The 19,851-nt window shown below is 40.8% G+C and overlaps 1 protein-coding gene across 2 annotated transcripts; it reads right to left on the reverse strand.

Moving 5' to 3' along the window:
• Positions 1-368: 368 nt before the first annotated feature.
• LOC117777985 (uncharacterized protein KIAA0040) lies at positions 369-5,641 on the reverse strand. Of its 2 annotated transcripts, none has more exons than XM_034613125.1 (3): positions 5,456-5,641; positions 2,168-2,240; positions 369-1,686 (listed from the first exon to the last, which is right to left on the reverse strand). In XM_034613125.1, the coding sequence occupies exon 3, from the start codon at positions 1,019-1,021 to the stop codon at positions 692-694; it is 330 nt and encodes a 109-aa protein (XP_034469016.1). In that variant the 5' UTR covers positions 1,022-1,686; positions 2,168-2,240; positions 5,456-5,641; the 3' UTR covers positions 369-691. The 2 variants fall into 2 exon arrangements, with proteins under 2 accessions (XP_034469016.1, XP_034469015.1); XM_034613124.1 differs by having other exon boundaries at positions 2,168-2,287.
• Between the last annotated feature and the right edge of the window lie 14,210 nt (positions 5,642-19,851).

The raw sequence follows: 19,851 nt of genomic DNA on the forward strand, positions 1-19,851 counted from the left end.
CGTGGACCAAATTGTATCATATCATGCAAGAAAAGCAAAAACAGGAAACAAAAGTATAATTTTCGTTGTGCATCAGTGCATTTTCATTCTGAAAGTGCGAGTGAATCACCGCTCTACAGCGCAGCCTCAATGTGAACAGTAAGCAGTATTATAGCCATTTGAATGCTGGGCAGACCTTAAATTGGCTCTCTCTCAAATACAGATGCAATGAATTTCACATGGGAGCTCAAAGAACAAAGTGCTTTCAATAACACTCTACACACACACACACACACACACACACACACACACACACACACACACACACACACACACACACACACACACACACACACACACACACACACACACACACACTGTCTCTCTCTTTCTATCTAACACACACATTTGTACACTTACATATATATATATATATATAAAAGCCTGTCTGCATATTGTATGTACGGCGCCAAAAAGCTCAAACTAAAGGCTGTAAACAATGTAATCAAATCCCCACAAACTAAAAACAATCTGCACTGTTTACATATTTCAACCAAATCTGTGCCCATTACAATGTGAAGTGCCTCCCATCAGTTTAAACAGCATCGCAAGCCTCCTTCAAGTGTACGATGACTTTTGCGACACTTGATTGGCTCTGCTGCACCGACTGGCCCAGGATCAGCAATTTTTTTTAAAATAGAAAAATGCATCCCTACATCACGTCCAGTGGAACCCTGTCAGGTGTCATCGGCCCCGTCTTAACAGAAATCCACAAGTCCTCTGGATTTGCCGATTTTGTCTTCTTCTTCGTCTCCGACCTTGCAGTTGCCATGCTGCCTCTGCGGCAGCAACAGCAGCTGTTGGCATGGCGACAGCAGCAGCAGTGGCAGCACACCACCAAAGTAATGATGAGGACCAGCAGGGGCAGCGTGAGGAGGACCACCAGACAGACGGTGTTGTAAACCCCCTGGTTGTGTTTGTCGGCGGTGAACCTCCAGATTTGGTTGAAGAAATCCTGAATGCTGTCAATTTTCTCATCCATGGCTTCAGGATACAGAACTGTGGCAGCTTTTTAATTAAGTCTGCTGCAGTTTTAAAGTTTTTAATGGATCTTCTGGAGACTTTTGAAGTTTACAAGATAGTCAACGAGCACAAAAAGGCTTCTGGAGATACCGAAAATAATTAAGATATGGTGTTAATTTGTGTTAAAAGTCCTTTCATGTGATGTGACTCCAGCTTTAAAGTGGTGAGATGTGACGTTTTACTGTTCAGCAGTCCAACAGCTGTCGGGTCAGATATCTCTGGTGACTCGACTCTGAACTTTCATGTACTTCTCATCTTCTCATGGAGATCTGCTTTCAGATAGTTGCCCTGAGACGCAGCAGTATCTGATGAGGCCCGTATATGAGGAAGATGAATTTGTAGACGCCTCCTTCAACGAGGGCTGGAGTATTTTTTTTTTTTTTTAAACAAATCCAAAAGACCAAAAGCTTGTTTGTTTATACGAGGGCCTCTTTGAAATCTGATGGTTTTGATCTCAAGGTAAAAGCCAGAATCTGCAGCCAAGTTTGTTTGCTTTCTTTTATTGCCACTTGACATTCCACGTATTGTTCTGTTGGTCTTCGTCCTCTCGAGTCATCTCTTGTCCTCTTGCTCTTGGTTTAGATTAATCCAGTTGTGAAGAGGTGCTTCTATTTGGTCGCGTCTCTGTAACAAAAAAAAAGAGACAGAAATTCAGTTTCCAGCAGACCGCTGCTCTTCAACCTCCCTCTTTTCTCTCCCTGCCTCCGCTCCATCCATCTCTCTCTGTCTTTAACGTCTCTACTCCTGCTCTTCCCCTTCTCGTCAATGTCAGCTTTGGATTTTTCTATTTTTTTTTTCCAGCTCTCCCCTCATTAATACTGCAGGGGAGTCATTCAGGATTCAGCGCAGATCTCTCTAAGAGTCCCACTGTGGAGGACGGGGGTGAAGGGAGGGAGAGGGAGGAATGGAGGAAGATTGTGTCTGAGGGCAGAAGAGACAGAGATGGAGGTAACCAATCTCTCTAAGAGTCCCGCTGAGACAGGGAGTGCGACAGAGTGTCAGGCAGAAAACGAGAGAGGGGAGAGAGGTAGGCCCGAGAGAGACCTGCTATATTTGAATACACAGCTAATGGTTCCCATTGGAGGAGAGAGACTCTTCCTTTTACCTGTGTTTTCAGAAGTGTCTGACTGCAACGTTTTCCTCAGGCCTCGGATGAAAAACTTCTCTTAGCGGCTCACCTGGAGAAGAAAACACGAGGTGAGGCATTTGAGCTGGTGAAGTAGGTCTGAAAGAGAAAAAGTCAGTCTGAGAAATAAAAGCAGATATTGTTCCTTTTTTCTCTGTGCGTAGACGGATTGATAAGGTGTGAGGCCTTGAAGCAGCAGCTTTATTAAAAGAGTTTTAAACAACCGTAGTTTCTCTAAAGACGGTCTCAAGTGTGTCCCTCTGCGTCTCTGTAGCTCACGGCTGCAGCGCTTCTTTAGATTCTAGTTGCGGTAGCGGTTTCATCTCTCGTTTGGCTGCGTCTGAGGCCGAGATAGGGGACAGATGCACCTGCAAGTAGAGAGCAAGCACATTCGGCGTGGCTGTCGCTGCGTGTTGCGCTTCATGTGTGAAATTGGTTTACCCGCAAACAACCTGCTCACTTCCCCCCTGTTCCCATCCTAAACAGGAAGCCGAGCGCTCAGAGCTAAGCAGCGAGAGTCAGCCGGAACGTCAGAGTGAGAGCTGAGGTAGATCCGTCACATCGCTCAAAACAGAAGGGTTCTAAAATAAATCTCCACATTTGAAACTGAGCTTATTTTCATATTAAGAGTTCAAAACAAGGGCATGTATGCGGCTGTGAGCCTGCGACTGCTGAGCTTCATGAAGCTTGAGAGAAAATGTTTGTTTTGTGGATTTCAGGTGAATGTAGGTCAAACATGTTCAGATGTCCTGATACCAATTGCTTCCATCAGGGTTTGGGCTAGTCCACTAGATCCTTCTATCTCATTTGTAAAACGAAAACCAAAAAAAGAAAAATACATTTGCTATGACCCACATCCATGCTACATGCTTATTGTATACTCTATATACCATACAATAAGTTTTACTCTATACGGTTTTGCAATGTATAGAAGGAAGTTTAACAGGAAGTAAAAATCCACACCCTGGGTAAAAGCAATCAAGCTGACTACACAATGAAAATGTTTATTCCACAACGTCTGGCATTAATAATAATATTTTATTCTATTGTGCTTAATGTGAAGTTTCAATTTGGACATAATAATGATATTTAAATAAATTGTGAATTTAATATTATTTATCATTAAATATTTTGAACAACAATATAACACCAGACAAAAACAAAATTGTTTCCCAACCGCTTGTACTTGACTGATGGAAAGATGGGACAGTGTTGATTGGCCCGATTGGCCTGTTTTCACGCGTTAATGATCCAAACCATGGTTCAGTTTGATCTGGACTGTGACAACCTCTTTTCGGCCGCACTAAATCCTGGTGCATTTGTCTGGCACGTGGTTCGAGGCACCTTTCACAACTTTGGTTTAAACAAAAGGTTCGAAACAAACAAGGAAGGTGTGAAAGCAACAAAGTCCAGAAACTTGTTAACTGTCAATCACGCCCTCATCTTTTCAATGGTTCAGTGGCACCTGAATGAAGAATGAGCTGCACCAACTGTTGATCTCTATGCACATGCATTCATTCACATTTTCTTTTTCCATTTTTTATGGAAAATTCGAAAGATATTAGACTTTCATTCGTGTCTGTTTACGTTGTCAGGAGCCACTTTGCCACAGTGTCGGTACGTGTTGTTGTGATGAGCTTGCCTGAGCTGCGGTGCCCTTGTGTGCAGTCTGATCCCCCTCACATTATGAAAACACTGTCAACGTGACAAACGACTAAGTCACTGAACAACGGGTTTATTGAAAAGTAGCAGCACAGAGGTGAGGGGTGGTTATATAAAAGAAATGACTAACAATGTATCATTAAATGGAATGGATAAGTCACTAGGTGTTGTGATGATCTGGAGTCTCTGCCAGACACAATGAGATCACTGTAGGTTATTTCTAAACTGAGTTATGGGTTCAGCATTCACGCTATAACCAACAGAGGAAATCTAAAAATATGAAATCATTCCCTCATATTTATATGCTCACATACAAACAGCAGCCTCACTAGTTATTATAATATTCTATTGTCACAATTGGTCGACAAAATTCCTCTAGTGATGGCCATTCATATTTTCTCAGCAGGCTATTTGCAGCACTGTGACAGTTACTACGGGGATTCACACTATAACTGTTGATGAGCTAAGTTTAGTTTTACCATTTAGCAAAGGCACAGAGCAGCAGATGTCAGAACATTGTCCTGTTTTTACAAAAGTTGGGCTCGTATCGGCTTTAAAGCGAGGCTCTGGGCTTTAAATATTTCCTTGCGTCACATTTTCTCACTGAGATGCATTTCCAAGATTCTCACTGCACGGGTACGTTACTTTCTCATGACATTGTGCTCTCCTGGAGCCATTCATATGCAGGAAAGGCCATTTCTGGGGCACACAAAGCCAGGAAGGGGCTGAGAAAAATGTTATGATTGCACTCGGTTAGCCCCCGCTGCTTTTTCAGGGACATTGGTGACCTAAAAGACAAAGTTGTGACAGAAGGCATGGCAGGAATCTTTAATGACTAGCCCCCAGCACACGTTCACAGCAGATCCCTCATCAGACAGCATTAACACACTGAACTTGGACACGTTTCAGTTCGACTTGAGTCAGCCACCAACGAACTGCAGCCGTTTGTTCTATCTTTTTACAGAAAAATGGAATTATCTTACTAAGTGCAGCTGTTACTCGGTCGCATATATGCTTTTGGATCGTCTGGAGGAGTGCAGCTCTGCACAGTGTGCAAGTGTGCAAGCCCATTACAGTTCAGACTTGCATCAACTCGATCCTGACTGAGTGAGATGAGCAAAGTGGAGGACATTCCTCCTGTAAGAGCTGGAGGAGGACGATCATGAAACTGGAAAAACTCAAAACTGTTTGAGTGAAAGATCTTTATTTTTACGAAGTTTCATAGAGCAGAGCACCAGGAAGTTATTCTTCACATTCTGTCACAAATGTCAACGCATTAAGGTTTCCTTTCATGCGGTCATATTTAAACTCAAGAAAATAACCTGAAGACTGAGTCATACTGACACTGTGTAGGACTCCCTCAAAAGAGAGAAGAAACTTATCAGCTTATAGCTTCAACTTGTCAAACATCCTGTCAAATGTCACCACTGCCAGAACAACATTTTCTGAGTCTGCCACAGCACAGCAGCAACTTTATCTCATTTCCTCGAGTCAAACAACAACAACAACAAAAAAGCATCGCCAACTTATATAAACCACTCAGTGGGATTTCAAGGTATTTGAAGTTGGCTGGCGCTAAAGATCTCTTTGAAAGTGGCACCTTACCCTGCAGGCACTTGTGAAGTGGCAGGTCAGGTCTCCTCTCATGTCTAATCCACTCAGCTGCTCAGGCTTCTGGAGGTTGTTTCTGTGTTTTGGCGTCTGGCTGCTGCTCTGCTCTGGTCCCCCTCACCCAGACATCTTGACATGTCTTCACTTTCTGTTCCTGTTTCCCTCTCTACCCTCGTTTCCCGTCCTCCTCCCACTCCTCCTTCTCCTCAGCCCCCCCCCCCCCCCCACCCCGTCCCTAGTTGAGTGTGTGTGTGTGTTTTGGTCACGACGTCATCGCACCCTGCCCACTTAGTGTAAGAATGGGCCCTCTGTCTGTGCTTATGCGTTTCCTGTATGGCACGCTGGATTCTTGCGGTTGCTTTACTTTGCTCACACAAGCACTTGAGTGATGTCAGGCAGAGAAATAAAGTCGAGCAAAGTGAATATGAGGAAATCAAGCCATTAGATGACTAAAGGTTTCTCACAATAATGTCCACATGAGGGGTATTAAAAGCAAAGCTACCGTGCCTGCCCTAAAAGCCTTGCAACACCAGAATAAGTTGCCGGCTTAAGTTGCAACAGTTTGCATAATAACACTCAATAACCTCTTAAACCAAACACCACTCCACCCATCTCAGAGCCCCACGATGGGAGTAAAAAGGGGAAATGAAAAATGTCTGTGTGGGTGTGTGTTTGTGTGTGTTTGTGTGTGTTTGTGTGTGTGTGTGGTAAGTACCACCAGGTGAAAGAGTCACATGCAGGCGAGATATGAAAGAGTGAAGTCGTGCAAAGTGTGCACACACACACACTTACTGTGCCTGTGGCAGTGTGGTCAATACCCTTTCAGTTCAGTCAAGCAAAAGAGGATTTTTCTTCAAGGAGGAATAAAGAAGAAAATAAAGCGTTCGGCTGATATTAAATTGCAGTGGATGTATTCTCTCCTGAAAGAGGGAAGTCGTGAGTTAATTTGTTCATGTGTGCTCATATACAGTGTGATATGGGCTTCAGAAAACACAGCAGGCCGAACGCATGACCTCAAAAAGTGGGTCTGCATCGTCAAGTTAAAATATCAGGTTCACTTTCATATTAAAAATGTTTCATTATAGCAGTTTTGTTCATAATGTAGAAAATAAAATGCAGGCCTTGCTTTTTTTTTATCAAAATGAATTTGATTTTTCACGTCTGTAGCTCATGGTGGAGAAAAAATATCAAAAAGTTAAACAAGAATATTGGGTAAAATAAGACATTTCCTTTCTTGTGAAATATGAATCAAATGACCAGTTCAGCTTCACATTCATCTACTGCAGCTTCAGTATTGATGGAAACATTTTCTGTCATCATAAACCAAAACACACTTTGGAGCTACGGGGCACAGTTACATATAAATTGATGAGATCAGCCTTGCCCTGTCTGCAGGTGTGTCTGAGCCATCTTAGACACATAGCAACCGGCCGCCCACACACACACGCACACACACACACACACACACACACACACACACACACACACACACACACACACACACACACACACACACACACACACACACACACACTGAGCGGGCACAGAGGGTGCTGTATGACTGGCAGGGCGTGTCGTGCTCCTCAATGAAACTATATCCCAGCTGCTCTTGAGGCGCTGTCCAGTCACCTGGAGCAAGTGTTGATTAATGACCTCAGTGTAGCAGCACTGTCCTTGATGCAAATACTTCTTCACAGTACTTCACATGAAAACAATTCCACTATATACTCCATTGACTGATGCACCTGAAGACATCATCTTTCCCCTGTGTGAATCTGCTTCATGCACGGACCCAACCTGCAGGAGTCGTGTGAAATATCTTGGATTGGATGTTTTTTCAGCCATGAAGTGACACGAGGAACAATCTGTGAAAGCTTTTTAACAATGAGCCCTTTTCAGATCTCTGTGATTCAAAAACATCAGGCAAGTACTGCTCAGAATAAATGAGCAATACTTCCTGGAGAAAAGCATCGTGTTTTTTTTTTTTTTTGCCATTTCCCTGACGGACACTGTGATTTGTTGTTATATTATAAGGACTCCATTATACCTTCCCTTCTTTCCAAAGGTAAATTATGTTCAACTAGCACTGCAGTGACCCTCATATGTGTCTCATTTCCTCCATGGAAACCTTTCTCTCCGTTTATACGCTGCTGCCCCTGTGCTATAATAGGCGTAGCTCCCATCTGGTATATAGAAACTTCATTCTCACTTGAGCTCACCTATATGGAAAAAGGCTCAGACAATATATCCCTTTATCCAGCGCACGTCTATAACTGAACAAATTGCAGGAAAGACCATTAAGCTTAAACTGAATCACTGATCATACGACCATGATAGCAAAAAAAAAAAAAAGTGGAGGTGACATTACCAGCAGCATTAGATTCATGGAATCACTGGGTTGTCTGAAAGGACATTAAAAATCACTATGAGCCACTGGTTCTATACGCACACCCTGAAATATGTGAGAGTGACTGGGCACCCTGTGAGATTTTGAACGTAAGTGCTAATAAAAAGTGACTAAAGGGTTGCTGTAGTGGAATCTGACAAGTATCCAGAAATAGCCTGGTAATACAACCAGTCCCCCCCCCCCCAGGGAACAACCTTAGCTGTGATTCAGTCCTGTAACATGTTTGGGCCCAGCACAGTGAAAACAGCCCAGATGGAGAAAGAGGTTTGTCTATATAAGGAATTTCATCTTGCCCTGAAAAAAGAGAGGGCCTCTTTGAAGAGCTATTGGTTGGCATGTAAACGTGTGGGCCTTCACGAGGACCCCTATGTGCCAGCGATGATGTTAGTCTCTGCTATTTAATTATGTCATAATCTCAGAATAGTTATCACATGACATGTTTTCAACATTTCTTTCAACAGAAGTTTGATCAGCATAAATAAATAAAAGTGATACTGTCAGCTTGCAGTAAAGAAATTACTTCTATTTCATTTTATCTTCTGGGGAATTTCTAAGTTCCTCTTTGCTTCCTAGTATGTCCAAAAACAGAAAGAGCAAAATGAGAACTTTTCGGAATTTACCATCTCAGTCATTTTTGCCAACATGGACATAGAAAAAAAAATCATGTGACTTAATAAGAAACGTGTAAATAGTAATATTGATATGTATTAAAGGAAAAATTGCACCTTTGTGTGATATTTTGGGAAATACTAGTATTTCTTTCCAGGTGTTCAGCCTATTAGCTTAGTTGCTGCAATCCAATTCAATATAATTGCTAACATTAGCTTAGCACAAAAACTGCAAACAGGGGGAAACAGTTAGCATGACTCAGACCAGATCTAAACAATTCTACCTATAGCAGCAGATTTAAAATACACAAATCAACACTTGTCTTCTTTATCTAATCTTCACATATGTACCAGACTATTTATTGAACCAGACCCGACTCCAGGAGTCTCACATTTAATTTACTCACATTTAATTTACTCACATTTAATTTGCTCACATTTAATTCCCCTGTGAACACTTGTTGTTGTTGTTGTGTATGTGAAAGGTCTACAAAGGGAGCTCCTCTCCCCAAAGAAACACTGCCCCTGAGGCTTCAGAAACACGCCCTCAGCAGATTGTTACGCCCCCTAACAAAGCCAGGTAAAGTGAGAACGGAACATTTACTACTTACCCTGGATTCAGTTGACCAATCACAACAGAGTGGGCCTGCTGGCCAATCAGAGAAAACTGGGCTGTGTCAGTGGGCGCCCTTAAAGAGACAGAATTGTTTTGTATAATTGTTTTGTCTTCATCTCTTACAGTTGGATTTTGACTCATCCATCTATCAGTCCATCTATACCACTTATTCTTTGAGGATTGGGTGGAAAGCTAGAGCCAATCCCAAATGATATTGTGCAAGAGGAGGGGTTCACCCAGGACAGGTCACCAGCATATTGCAGGGCCAATAGACAGAGACAAACAACCATTCACTTTCTCAATTGAGAGACTCCAATTAACCTAACCCCAATCTACATGTCTTTGGACCATGGGAGAGAAAACCTACACAGACATGGGGATATCATGCAAACACCACATAAAAAGACTGGTCTGGTGAATCCTCTCACTGTGGGGTGACAGTGCTGACCTCGGGATCACCGTGCCACCCTGACTCTTGTTTCCTACAAATAATGTTGTGGCACAACCTGAGATAACAACAAGAATCCCCTTCTCTTTTTTACCCCAGGAACTTTAATGCGATGTCCCAGCCGTCTAAGTAGAATAATAAACTAAAATCAGACTGAAGCAGACACTTCATTTATCAGTTTAAGTTCAATGAGAAAATTTGAACAGTGAGGAAAAAAAACACTTTCCCCTTTAAAACATGATTCAACCTCAATTTGCATCCACATGACTGTAATTGAATCTGGACTTGCTTTAATCTGCTCCCTGCATGTCACAAATGTTCTCATCTCTGTTAATCAATGGCTCGGTGGCCAACTTCATTCAAAACAGCAAGTGAGCATTAGTTTATATGTGAGGCTCCAGAGGAAGAAAACCTGTTCAGAGAAATGTGTTTTTCAAATTCCTGTTGGCGTTGACCATCTTGTTCTCGTGTTTACTCAACAACTTGAGGTAGAAATGTCTCAACACAAACCCTGTGACAGTTTAGGTCTGTGTCAATTCAGGAGGTTTGCATTTCAAGACCGACCACAGTGGCACGACTAGACTGTCCCATTTCCAAGGCTCCTTCAAATGTGGCCAACAAATGCGTCGTTCCATCCCCAATGAACGAAGGCTCCAACAGGAAGATCCCTTCTGGCCCATTAATCGATCCCAGGATTCAATGTGCTTCAGACACAAACACTTTTCTAATGACATTTGTAAGTGACGCGACGTCTGATGCTTGATTATCAGGCTTTAACTCAAAACAAAGCTCATGTTCAAAAACCAAGGGGCATTCAAACTTTCTTGTCATGTCCACCTGCAGCTCTGTTGCTAGGTGACAGCCATAAGGGCTGAGCGAGCTGGTGATGCTGATCATGGAAATCATCTGTAGACCAGACCGTCTAACGAAATCCTGAGCATGGGACACTGCTTTTCCTGTACATGATGTGATAAAAGTACAGAAGCATTTCTCGGCTGAGCTGCTCCCTCGGGTCACTGTAGCCCTGAGAGACACTTTTATATATATATATATATATGTCAGCTCTCATATCTGAAAGGCTCCTGAGGACTTCTCTGTACTTCAGCAGATGCAGAGAGCATTAAGCAGCCCAGCTGGCACATGGCAAAAATCTAACTCTGTTTCCTATCTGGCCTTAAATCTTGAATAGAAAATAGCAGAGCATCTATTTGGAGCAGGAAGAAGAAACTGTGGCATACCTTGTGGTGGAAGAAGTCGAGTTATTGTTTACTTGTTTACTTACTTGTTTACTTAAGAACCATAAGGCGACAATTGAAAAATAATCGTTTACAAATTAGATTCTTTCATTTAAAATGCCACTGAGTAAAAAAGTGTTTTTAGAAAAATGTATTTTGACATATATGCAGGAACTTGTCTCTGGGGTTGATTTATATGACAATATTATAATGTGTATGGAGGAGTTTACTTTTGGATCAGCCACAACATGATCAGTGTATTTACCAGATACAGGAGAGGAGAGGAGAACTAATTGTATGAATAAAATCACAACCATAACAAAGGAGGTGTATCTCATCTGAAATCAGATCAAACTCCTCAACTCACATCTACATTTACAGGCCAGGCCGATCCAGAGTGAATTCTGTGGTTTACTTTGTGCACGGATAAAAACATGAGCCTTTAAATCTACAACAAATGAGTATAGGGTAATAATTGCTCTGTCATTATTAGCTCCGAAAAAGAAAAACAGTCTCATTAAGCAGCGTTCCAGCTTCAGAGCCTCCATTCATGCATACGTTCATTAACTGCAAAGTGTTCAACACTGTTAAAAGACCTAATGAATGGTGGGATTGATCCAGTAATAGGTGTTTTTCCTCATCTACGCTTGTGAACCTCTAATTAGGACAAACAAATACAAAAGACACAGCTACAGTAGTAGAACACGATGCTCGACCAGTGCCCCCCGACTCACCTCTCTGTCAATTCTCCCGAGGTGGTCAAATCTTCATGCCTTCCTCGCACGGCTGATTTATGAGGCCCCGTGCATGGAGGCTCGGAGTTTTGAGCATCAATAACTGCCTGATGAAAATCAAGCTGTTCACTGGCCGGTCGCCCAATTAAGCCCCAGTGTTTACAACGCGAACACAGAGAGTCTAACTGGAAAATGTGAGTCGCACCTCCCTCTTATTCAGATGCCTGCCAGGGCCTGTTAACTTTCTGGATTCAGTGAGATGTAAAGAGACTCTCGGAGCGCACGGGAGACTGGGGATGGCTCACAACGCCGCTTTTCATCAACTTCACCCCGTCACCGGCTTCATGCTCAATCCTGCAGAGAGATGTGGAGACATTAGTGGATGGGTGGGGTGAGGGAAAAACAGAGGGGAAGGGTAGACGGAGGGGAAAGAGAGAGCGGAGAGGAGGAGGATGGCAACACACAAAAAGTAATGAATGCCTCCTGTTCCCTTGACAAAGCAGTAGTCAGCTCATTAACACATACAGCTGCACAAAAATCGAATTAGTTAAGATTTGTGCAGCACATTTGATCTTATTATTGAAATTTACAGAGAGAGGAAACATGAGTTAATTAATGATAGTTCTATGTCTCCGATTAAATGTTCTGTGGAGCTTCTCTAGACTTTGTCCAGACAACTTTATTAAGCCATAAAGTGGAAGAAAGGGTTTCAGAGTAGTTTTGGACTTTCCTATCGGTCACAACAACAACAATAACTACAACAACAACAACAACAACAACAATAATAATATTAGTAAACTCTTTTGTGTCTACATTACTCGAAGCAAAAAATGCTGCAATTAGGGAAATTCTGTAAAACTTGGCAGCTTTGCAGACTCATTAAAAGTCCACGGTAAAGTTTTTATCAAAGCCCTCGAGCACCTTTTCAGGAGTGATTCTGGTGATTTTGCAGAGAGAGAAAAAAATTCATGAGACAAGTAAACAGAGTCAACAAACCCTCTCATGCTGGGGACACATGAGACCGAGGACAGGTGATGCAGCTTCACTGGATCAGATGTCTTTCTCCTCCAGAGGCTGCAGAACAGTGGGACACTTCTGATTAACAATCATTACTGAATCACACTCAGTGTTCATGCAGATTTTTACATAATTAAGTCAATTTGTATAATTTACATGCAACGGAATTGTTGCACATCTCAGTGTACAACTTCATTATTGCTGCTGATGTTCAAGTGGTCAGATTTGAATATGTGAGTTGACACGCTGCACTCAGACCAGTGTATCTGTGTTGATATGTATCTGAATTTGCACACTCAGTGTAGCCTCAACCATATTATTTAACTCATTGTTTTACTTCCCTCTAATGTAAGTTAATGAGGAACAACAGAGAAAAACTGTTACATTTGCATACTTCCACATTTCTCAGGAATTGATTGTAGAAGTGAGTAGAGTGATCCACACTGTACTGATACTAATAATTCTAACTAATGATTCTAGTGCTGTGGATATGATCGATACCAAAACCATGGATCCATCATGTTAGATCACATCCTGGAGTTTCAAACACTTTTTTGTTATCAGCCATTTAAGAATGTGTTGTGTTCAGTGGCGGAGCTAAGATTTTTCTGAATCAGGGGCCATAAAGGGGCACCTAAAATTTTTTATTTATTGTTGTTGGTTTTGTTAATAAGAGAAAAGAAAAACAAAAAAATCGAACTGCTGACACCATTGTTCATTAAAGGCTGTGTGTGCTATGCAATGAAATAATGCCTGTATAAAAACTCACCTCCAGTGATTTCACAGGTTTCCACTTGCCACTTTATTTTCCAAATAGTGAAAATTATTATGAATTATGAAGTCAGGTATAATTCAGAAACACTGCAAACTCTACGCTGAATTCGGAAGAAATTTATAATATTACAAGACAGCCATCTCACTTTCTAAATCTTTGCTTGAGAAACAAAAAAAAAAAAATCCTTCAATTATCATTACAAATGTTTCAGATCATGTTTTAAACTTAAACCGGGTGCCCTGCTGTTTCTGCCCATGGCTCTGCCGTGGTGAAACTACCTTTCAGCTGCTTTGTATGTTGCTGCCGTAAGGAATTAATAAAGGACCGTCCCGTGTATATATGCTAAAGGAGATAAGAACGGAAGCATCGGAGCATCTCTCCTTGGCACTTTGTGAATTAGACCAGCTCTTATCACGGCTGCCACTTAGATACTTCTGGTTCGTTTCATTCAATTAGGAAGCTTCCTGAGCAAAAATGACTATTTGAGCAGCCTGAGAGCTCTGATGTCAGCCCGGCTGTGAGAGACAATACATTACTTTGTCGGTAAAAGCCTATAAAAGACCACGACAGCCACAGAAACAATTAAATGAATAGCTCAGTTGTAAATAATTGGCAGCAGGACATGTGGAGTCTATTTTCTTACTGAAGTGAACATGACAGCTCGTACTGGTGACCGACTGCGTGGACAGTGATGTGTTCACCTGCTGTTGTGTGTCGGGCTGCAACGAAAACTAAAACATGTTCATACGCGAGAGGAGAGAACCAGAACATGTCTGATATTTGCTTTTAAGTGAATAAAGAAATTATTTGATTATGAAAGTAGCTGATCTCCATTTACATTTCATTGAATAACTGCAGCAAATACATAGAAAGTGCACAGGTGGTGATGTTGCTACAGACCTGGGTGACCACTATTTAGCAATTTAAGCAATTTAGTCCAACCAGTGATGACTGTATAAACCAAAACTATGTAGAATTGTTCCAACTTCAAATATTCATTATAATGTACGGCAGTGTGTCATGCAGAGCGATCGCACAAAACGAGTCAACAAGTACAACGTAATTAATGAAAATCAATGTGCAAGAGGTAAAGTGTGACAGACTAGTGCACGACAACCAACTGTGATCAAGGTCAAATCTACTTCTGCTAATTTATTTCGAGAGGAGATGAGAACTCGTTTGTTCTGCGGCCCCGGCTGCTCCTGCTGACCGTGTGGTTTGGTGTTGAAATGACGTTCTACTGTCTGATGTTTCACTGCTGACAGCTGTAATGTGTAACATCACCACGGAGCACCGCCTGCTAAATTACCACCACTACAAAACTACATCAACAGAAATATAGTAATTATATCAATCAACATCCAGACTTTCAGGTACCACGGGTCTTGCTTTAATTGATATCATCAAGCAAACAACATAAATGCAGGGTACAAGTCAGAATGATAAGGAAAGTAACAGATTACGCCCCCTGCTGGTTGCATCAATAGACAATCATCCACCAGTTTCTAACTGTAACTGAGACAATAAAGTAAAGTAAGTTATGAATACAGTTGAATACCAGCCACAGCCTTTACAGCAGCGTGAGTCCAGAACCACAACAACACAGCAGGTTCTACAGTCTTTCAGATTTGATAATCAATAAATCAATTGTAGTCAGTGATTAAAGGACAGTGTAAATGTTTAAATTGCTAGTGACTGTGTATATTTATTATTAAGAGTAAATTATAGAATAAATCACATTAAATTGCTCATATAAAGGAAACATAACCCTGTAAAGCAGCTCTTGTACAACAGGTTACCGGAGTCACTTAGAATTACATTTTGTCAACTCTGCATTTGTAAGTGATTAAAACAACCTGTCATTTGATTTATATTTCATGTGTGTCACTGACAAACTGTTCTAAAGACCCGGCTGAGCAAGTGAGGTGCTTTGTTTGGATAAAGACTGAACAAGCGCTTATCTCTCTGACCTTTACTACATCACCAACACTGTGTAGCTCATTTATTTGCCTGACTCTAATTTATTCACAAACTTCATGCAGCCTCATTATTTACCAAGTTGTTTGTGCTGACCAGACACTTGAATGGATAATTAATGGATAATAAGAACATTCAGTAATTAACCAATGAATCTTAAAACTGCTGAAATAAGCGTTTGTATCCATTATTGCGATAAAATCTGTGGCTGCTTTCATGAATGTGTGTGTGTGTGTGTGTGTGTGTATCTGTAGTTTTGCATTGTTTCTTTGTGCATGAGGAAATAAGAGCAGTTGATTCAGAAAATTACCAAGTCGGTATTTATTAGTTTTAAGTTTTAAAACAACTTTGAACCAGTGCACTCCCTCTAACAAAAATCTAAAACTGTGATAACTTTAGTGTTTCAACCAGGATTTTCTCAGCAGTGTACAAGACAAAGTTGTACTCAAATGAAAATGTGCATCATATAGTGAATAGTTTGTGATCTTGTACTTTGCGAGTGTGCCAGTAAGCTTTCAAGGTGGTGAAAGGGGGATTTTGTTGAATCTAGGGTTGGTAAGCCTGGAAAAGTTATCAAGAGCAGGCTACTTATGGAATCTTTTTTTTTTTTAGACAACTTTATTTCAATGTCAATCGGGACGTGAAGAAGATGTCACAGCAATTCAATGACATTTTCATTTGTTACATGATTAAAATAAGATAATCAGCAGGATTTAAACATTCTTTCATGGATATTTTGCAAGATTTCATACATTAATGAGCATTTTACCCCCAGCAGTTGCCATGAAGGGATGTTTGAAGGGCTAGATGGCCACTACTTCTACATTATATAGAGATAAGGGACAACACGACCTCTTCACGCCCACATGCAAAACGAAGGGGTGGGGCCAAGTTATGGGCCTAAGGGGTGAATTGGGACAGGGCATCAGTGCACCCCCCTAAAAGTGTGTTCCAAGAAATTACATATGCAAAAAGGTTTTGGCTTGAAAGAAATCCCCTTGTGACCTTAAAAGGGTTTCAATGTATCTCTACACCTTCCTTCTTCATTTCATGAATGGGATCTATGAATATGGTAATATAGCCCCGCCCAGTTCAGTTCAGGAGCCCTTTCCAGCTACTGAGCCACACCCACGAGTTGACGGGATTGGTTTCTTAGGTTTGTGATGTCACAAACCTAAACCTGACTGTCGGGATTTGTGGTATCAAGGTGGAAATACTCAGCCATGCCTTTGACTGCTTACTTGGCTAACAGTGTTTTGTTTATCATATAAAAGTAACGAGGCACATGTTAACATGTTTTCGTGGAGGGTGATATAAGAGACAGACTTTCTCTGTAACAAATTGAAAACACGTTTCCAAAAATACCAATCTACTCCAAAGGGTGCTCCATGAGTGCTTTAGAGTTAATGAATGTTTTTCGTTAATAAAAAACTCTAGCAGAACTCTTGCCGACAACTCGTCCTCTACAGTCACGTCTTTGAAATTGATTCAAGTTTTAATGTAGAATGAATGTTTAGTCCGTGTCCTGCTTGAAGACTCCAACAGATCCATGCAGGTCTGCGTCTGTGTGTCTCTGCGTGAGAGAATAAATTAGGTCCTGGAGCCAAACCACAGACCTTTATCACGGATCTTCTCACTGTTCACTTGTAACTGCTGAGGGCCTCACTCCAGTTTTTAATGATCTCAAATAAGAGGTGAAGATACTTAAAAGTTTATGACAAGTACTTCATTAATTCATTCTCAAGAGCAGCTCTGCTTACTTGACATAAAAACTAGAATTATTGCATTGCTGTTTTATGCCTCCGCCAAAACAGTTTTACTCGAAGAAATTCCCTGAAGGCAGACTTAAGATAAGAGGCCGAAAAGTCACAAATCTAATCAGTTAACTTGTGAATCTACATGAACTTCTGTGCCAAATCTGAGAGGATTCTCTGAAGGCACAACTCATTCACGGGGTAAAAAAGGGCTTTGTAGGGTCAAAGTTACGTTGACCTTTGTACACTGAATTCTTCTCAGGTCATCCTCTCGTCCAAGTGAATGTTTGTGCCAGATGGAATGAAATTCCCTATGGGTGATGTCTCAGCTCTACAAGAACATGAGGTCACATGATCTTTGACCTTTAACTTCCAAGATCAAATCAGTTTATCCGTGAACCAAAGTGAAGATTTGTACCAAATTTTAGGAAATTCCCTTTTTTTGAGATATCATGTTCACAACCGCAAAAATGTTTGTAAGGTCAAAGTTACCTCGACCTTTGACCATGAAGTTGAACCAGTTCATCTTCAAGTTAACAGCATGTATTCAACACACAATAAACAAAATGAGAAACCAAAGACACCAGATGAGACTATTTTACTATTTTATTAATATGTAGAAAATGTAATAAAAAAGGAACTATATAGTACATGTTCAAACTAGAGCTAAATTTGACAGTAATATCCAAGGTTATCCAACAACAAATCTGCAGTTTCAGTACATATGAGCTTTTCAAACAGTCAAGATCACGTTCTGTTAACATTTACATTCTCGTGGCGAGATCTCCAATCATTGACGGTACCTGGCGTCTGTAACGAATCCCACTAAACATCGTGGTCATATCAGTTCATCAGCTTGCAAAAGTAAACCCGTGAAATAAATACGTTTTCTTTTTGATACCAAACAGGACCTGGTGGCGCGATTAACCGATTTCTTTTTACAATGTCACATCAGTCACAGAGTGATTGGAAAATGAACTGCAGTGAAATAAATAAGGGGGAACGAGCTTCCTCAGTAGAAAGGAGCCGATGCTGTGTGAGTTTATTCCAGTGACTGAGGTTTACACTTTAATAATGGGGGAGATGCTCTCTTCAAAGACTGATGGGGTGAAACTTTACATAATGACAAACATTGAGATAAAAGATTTAAAAAATGACTTAATCAGTTTGTTTGTATTGAGAAAAACAATCTATTTAGGCGTATGTGTTTATAAAGGGAATATAATTCAGACTCCTTTCATCTGTGTAAATCCAGACATGTTTCCATGACGAGAGGGTTTCAATATCTTTTTCTGAAAGCTCTCAATCAAAAGTAATATTGCTTTTTAATTACACTAATGAATGTGATGTTTGTCTCAAGCTATGGATGACTTATTTAAAGAAAATAACATACATAAATAGATTAGCCTAAAATAAAAGGTGGGAGAGAAGTTTTCTACTTGACTCAATGTGATTTTCTCACTGATGGAGGATGGTTGAAAAACAAATATGTAAAATAAACGTGAATATTAAATGAGCTTTCTTCTTGAGAGTTTAGTGAAAGAGCACCTCACAGATTGCCATGACAGAAATCCCTCACAGTACAAATAACATTCTGTTCCTTCTCTGCAAAGCCTCAGGACCTTTGATTCCTTGTACAAAAATACACAGAGGCAAACTTCATCTAAGTTGTTAATGAAATAAGTACATGGAGAATTTGCTACGCTACCATAAATCACTACGGGAGATGGATTGCATGAGAGGCTATGGAATAGTCCCTTTGACACCGAAACATAAATCAGACCTGGGGAGGGGTCACGTGCTGAAACTGTTTGTCATAAATTATATTTTGGGTTATGTTGGTTGTATTTTGCCTTCGAGGCCGGTTCCACTGTTCCCACCTGATGATGTAAAAAACGTTTTTCTACATCTTCCATCTCGCAAACCATTTCAAAAGCACCTTTGACCCACAGCAGCAGAGTAATGTGACACAATAAAATCAAAATGAAGACATGTTCTAATGACATCTACTATCAGGCTCAGGATTGTAATGGAGTCGACATGCAGTAGTTCTCCATCCAGCCCTGAACACAATGGCTAGAAACACAGAGGTTGAGTGGAAATGTTTCAGTGGGCTTCATTAATTAGTTTGCAGTTTAAGGGGGAACACATCCAATGACACAGTATCGTCAACTCTATATCTACACGAGTATATTAGCAGTAGTTTATAGAGGGGAGAGTCACTATTGTTATCGTTTTTCTAAAAAGGACAGAAAGAAATTGCAAATGAAAAAATATCCACAGACGTATGATACAAACCAGATTTGCTGGTTCACTTCAATGAGAATTGAAGAAACTGACTGAAATATATAATAATATAACTGAATTAGAGAAGAATGACATTTGCAGCTGTTCATAATTGGCGTATTGAACATACATCAGACCGAATGTTGCTTGAATCGATGGTGACATTGAATTCCAAGTCATGTGTTGGACAATTCATTTTGTTTTCGTTATCTCCGCCAAAGAGGTTACGTTTTCACCCCTGTCAGTTTGTTTGTATGCAAGATTACACAAAGTTTGCTTGATGTTTTACCATGAAACTTGGTGGACAGATCCAGGACTTTGTATCCCTTTCTTTAACATTGCAGGATTTTAGGAGGCATTTTTCAACATTGTTTTTGATTTCTGATGAATCTTGATGAAAAATCCGGCATGTTTAGGGGAATGATGTCCATGAAAGTGTGAAACTTGGTGCAGTGAACTGTTTTGGCCACGGCGGAGGAATGTGCCCTAGTTTGTTGGTTGGTTTGTATATTTGTTTGTTTGTAAACAAGATT

The sequence above is a fragment of the Hippoglossus hippoglossus genome, chromosome 17 (genome assembly GCF_009819705.1).
Source record: "Hippoglossus hippoglossus isolate fHipHip1 chromosome 17, fHipHip1.pri, whole genome shotgun sequence".
NCBI lineage: Eukaryota > Metazoa > Chordata > Actinopteri > Pleuronectiformes > Pleuronectidae > Hippoglossus > Hippoglossus hippoglossus.

Coding starts and splice junctions, on each gene's coding strand:
- LOC117777985 (XM_034613125.1), bottom strand. CDS start 1,021: ATGGATGAGAAAATTGACAGCATTCAGGATTTCTTCAACCAAATCTGG.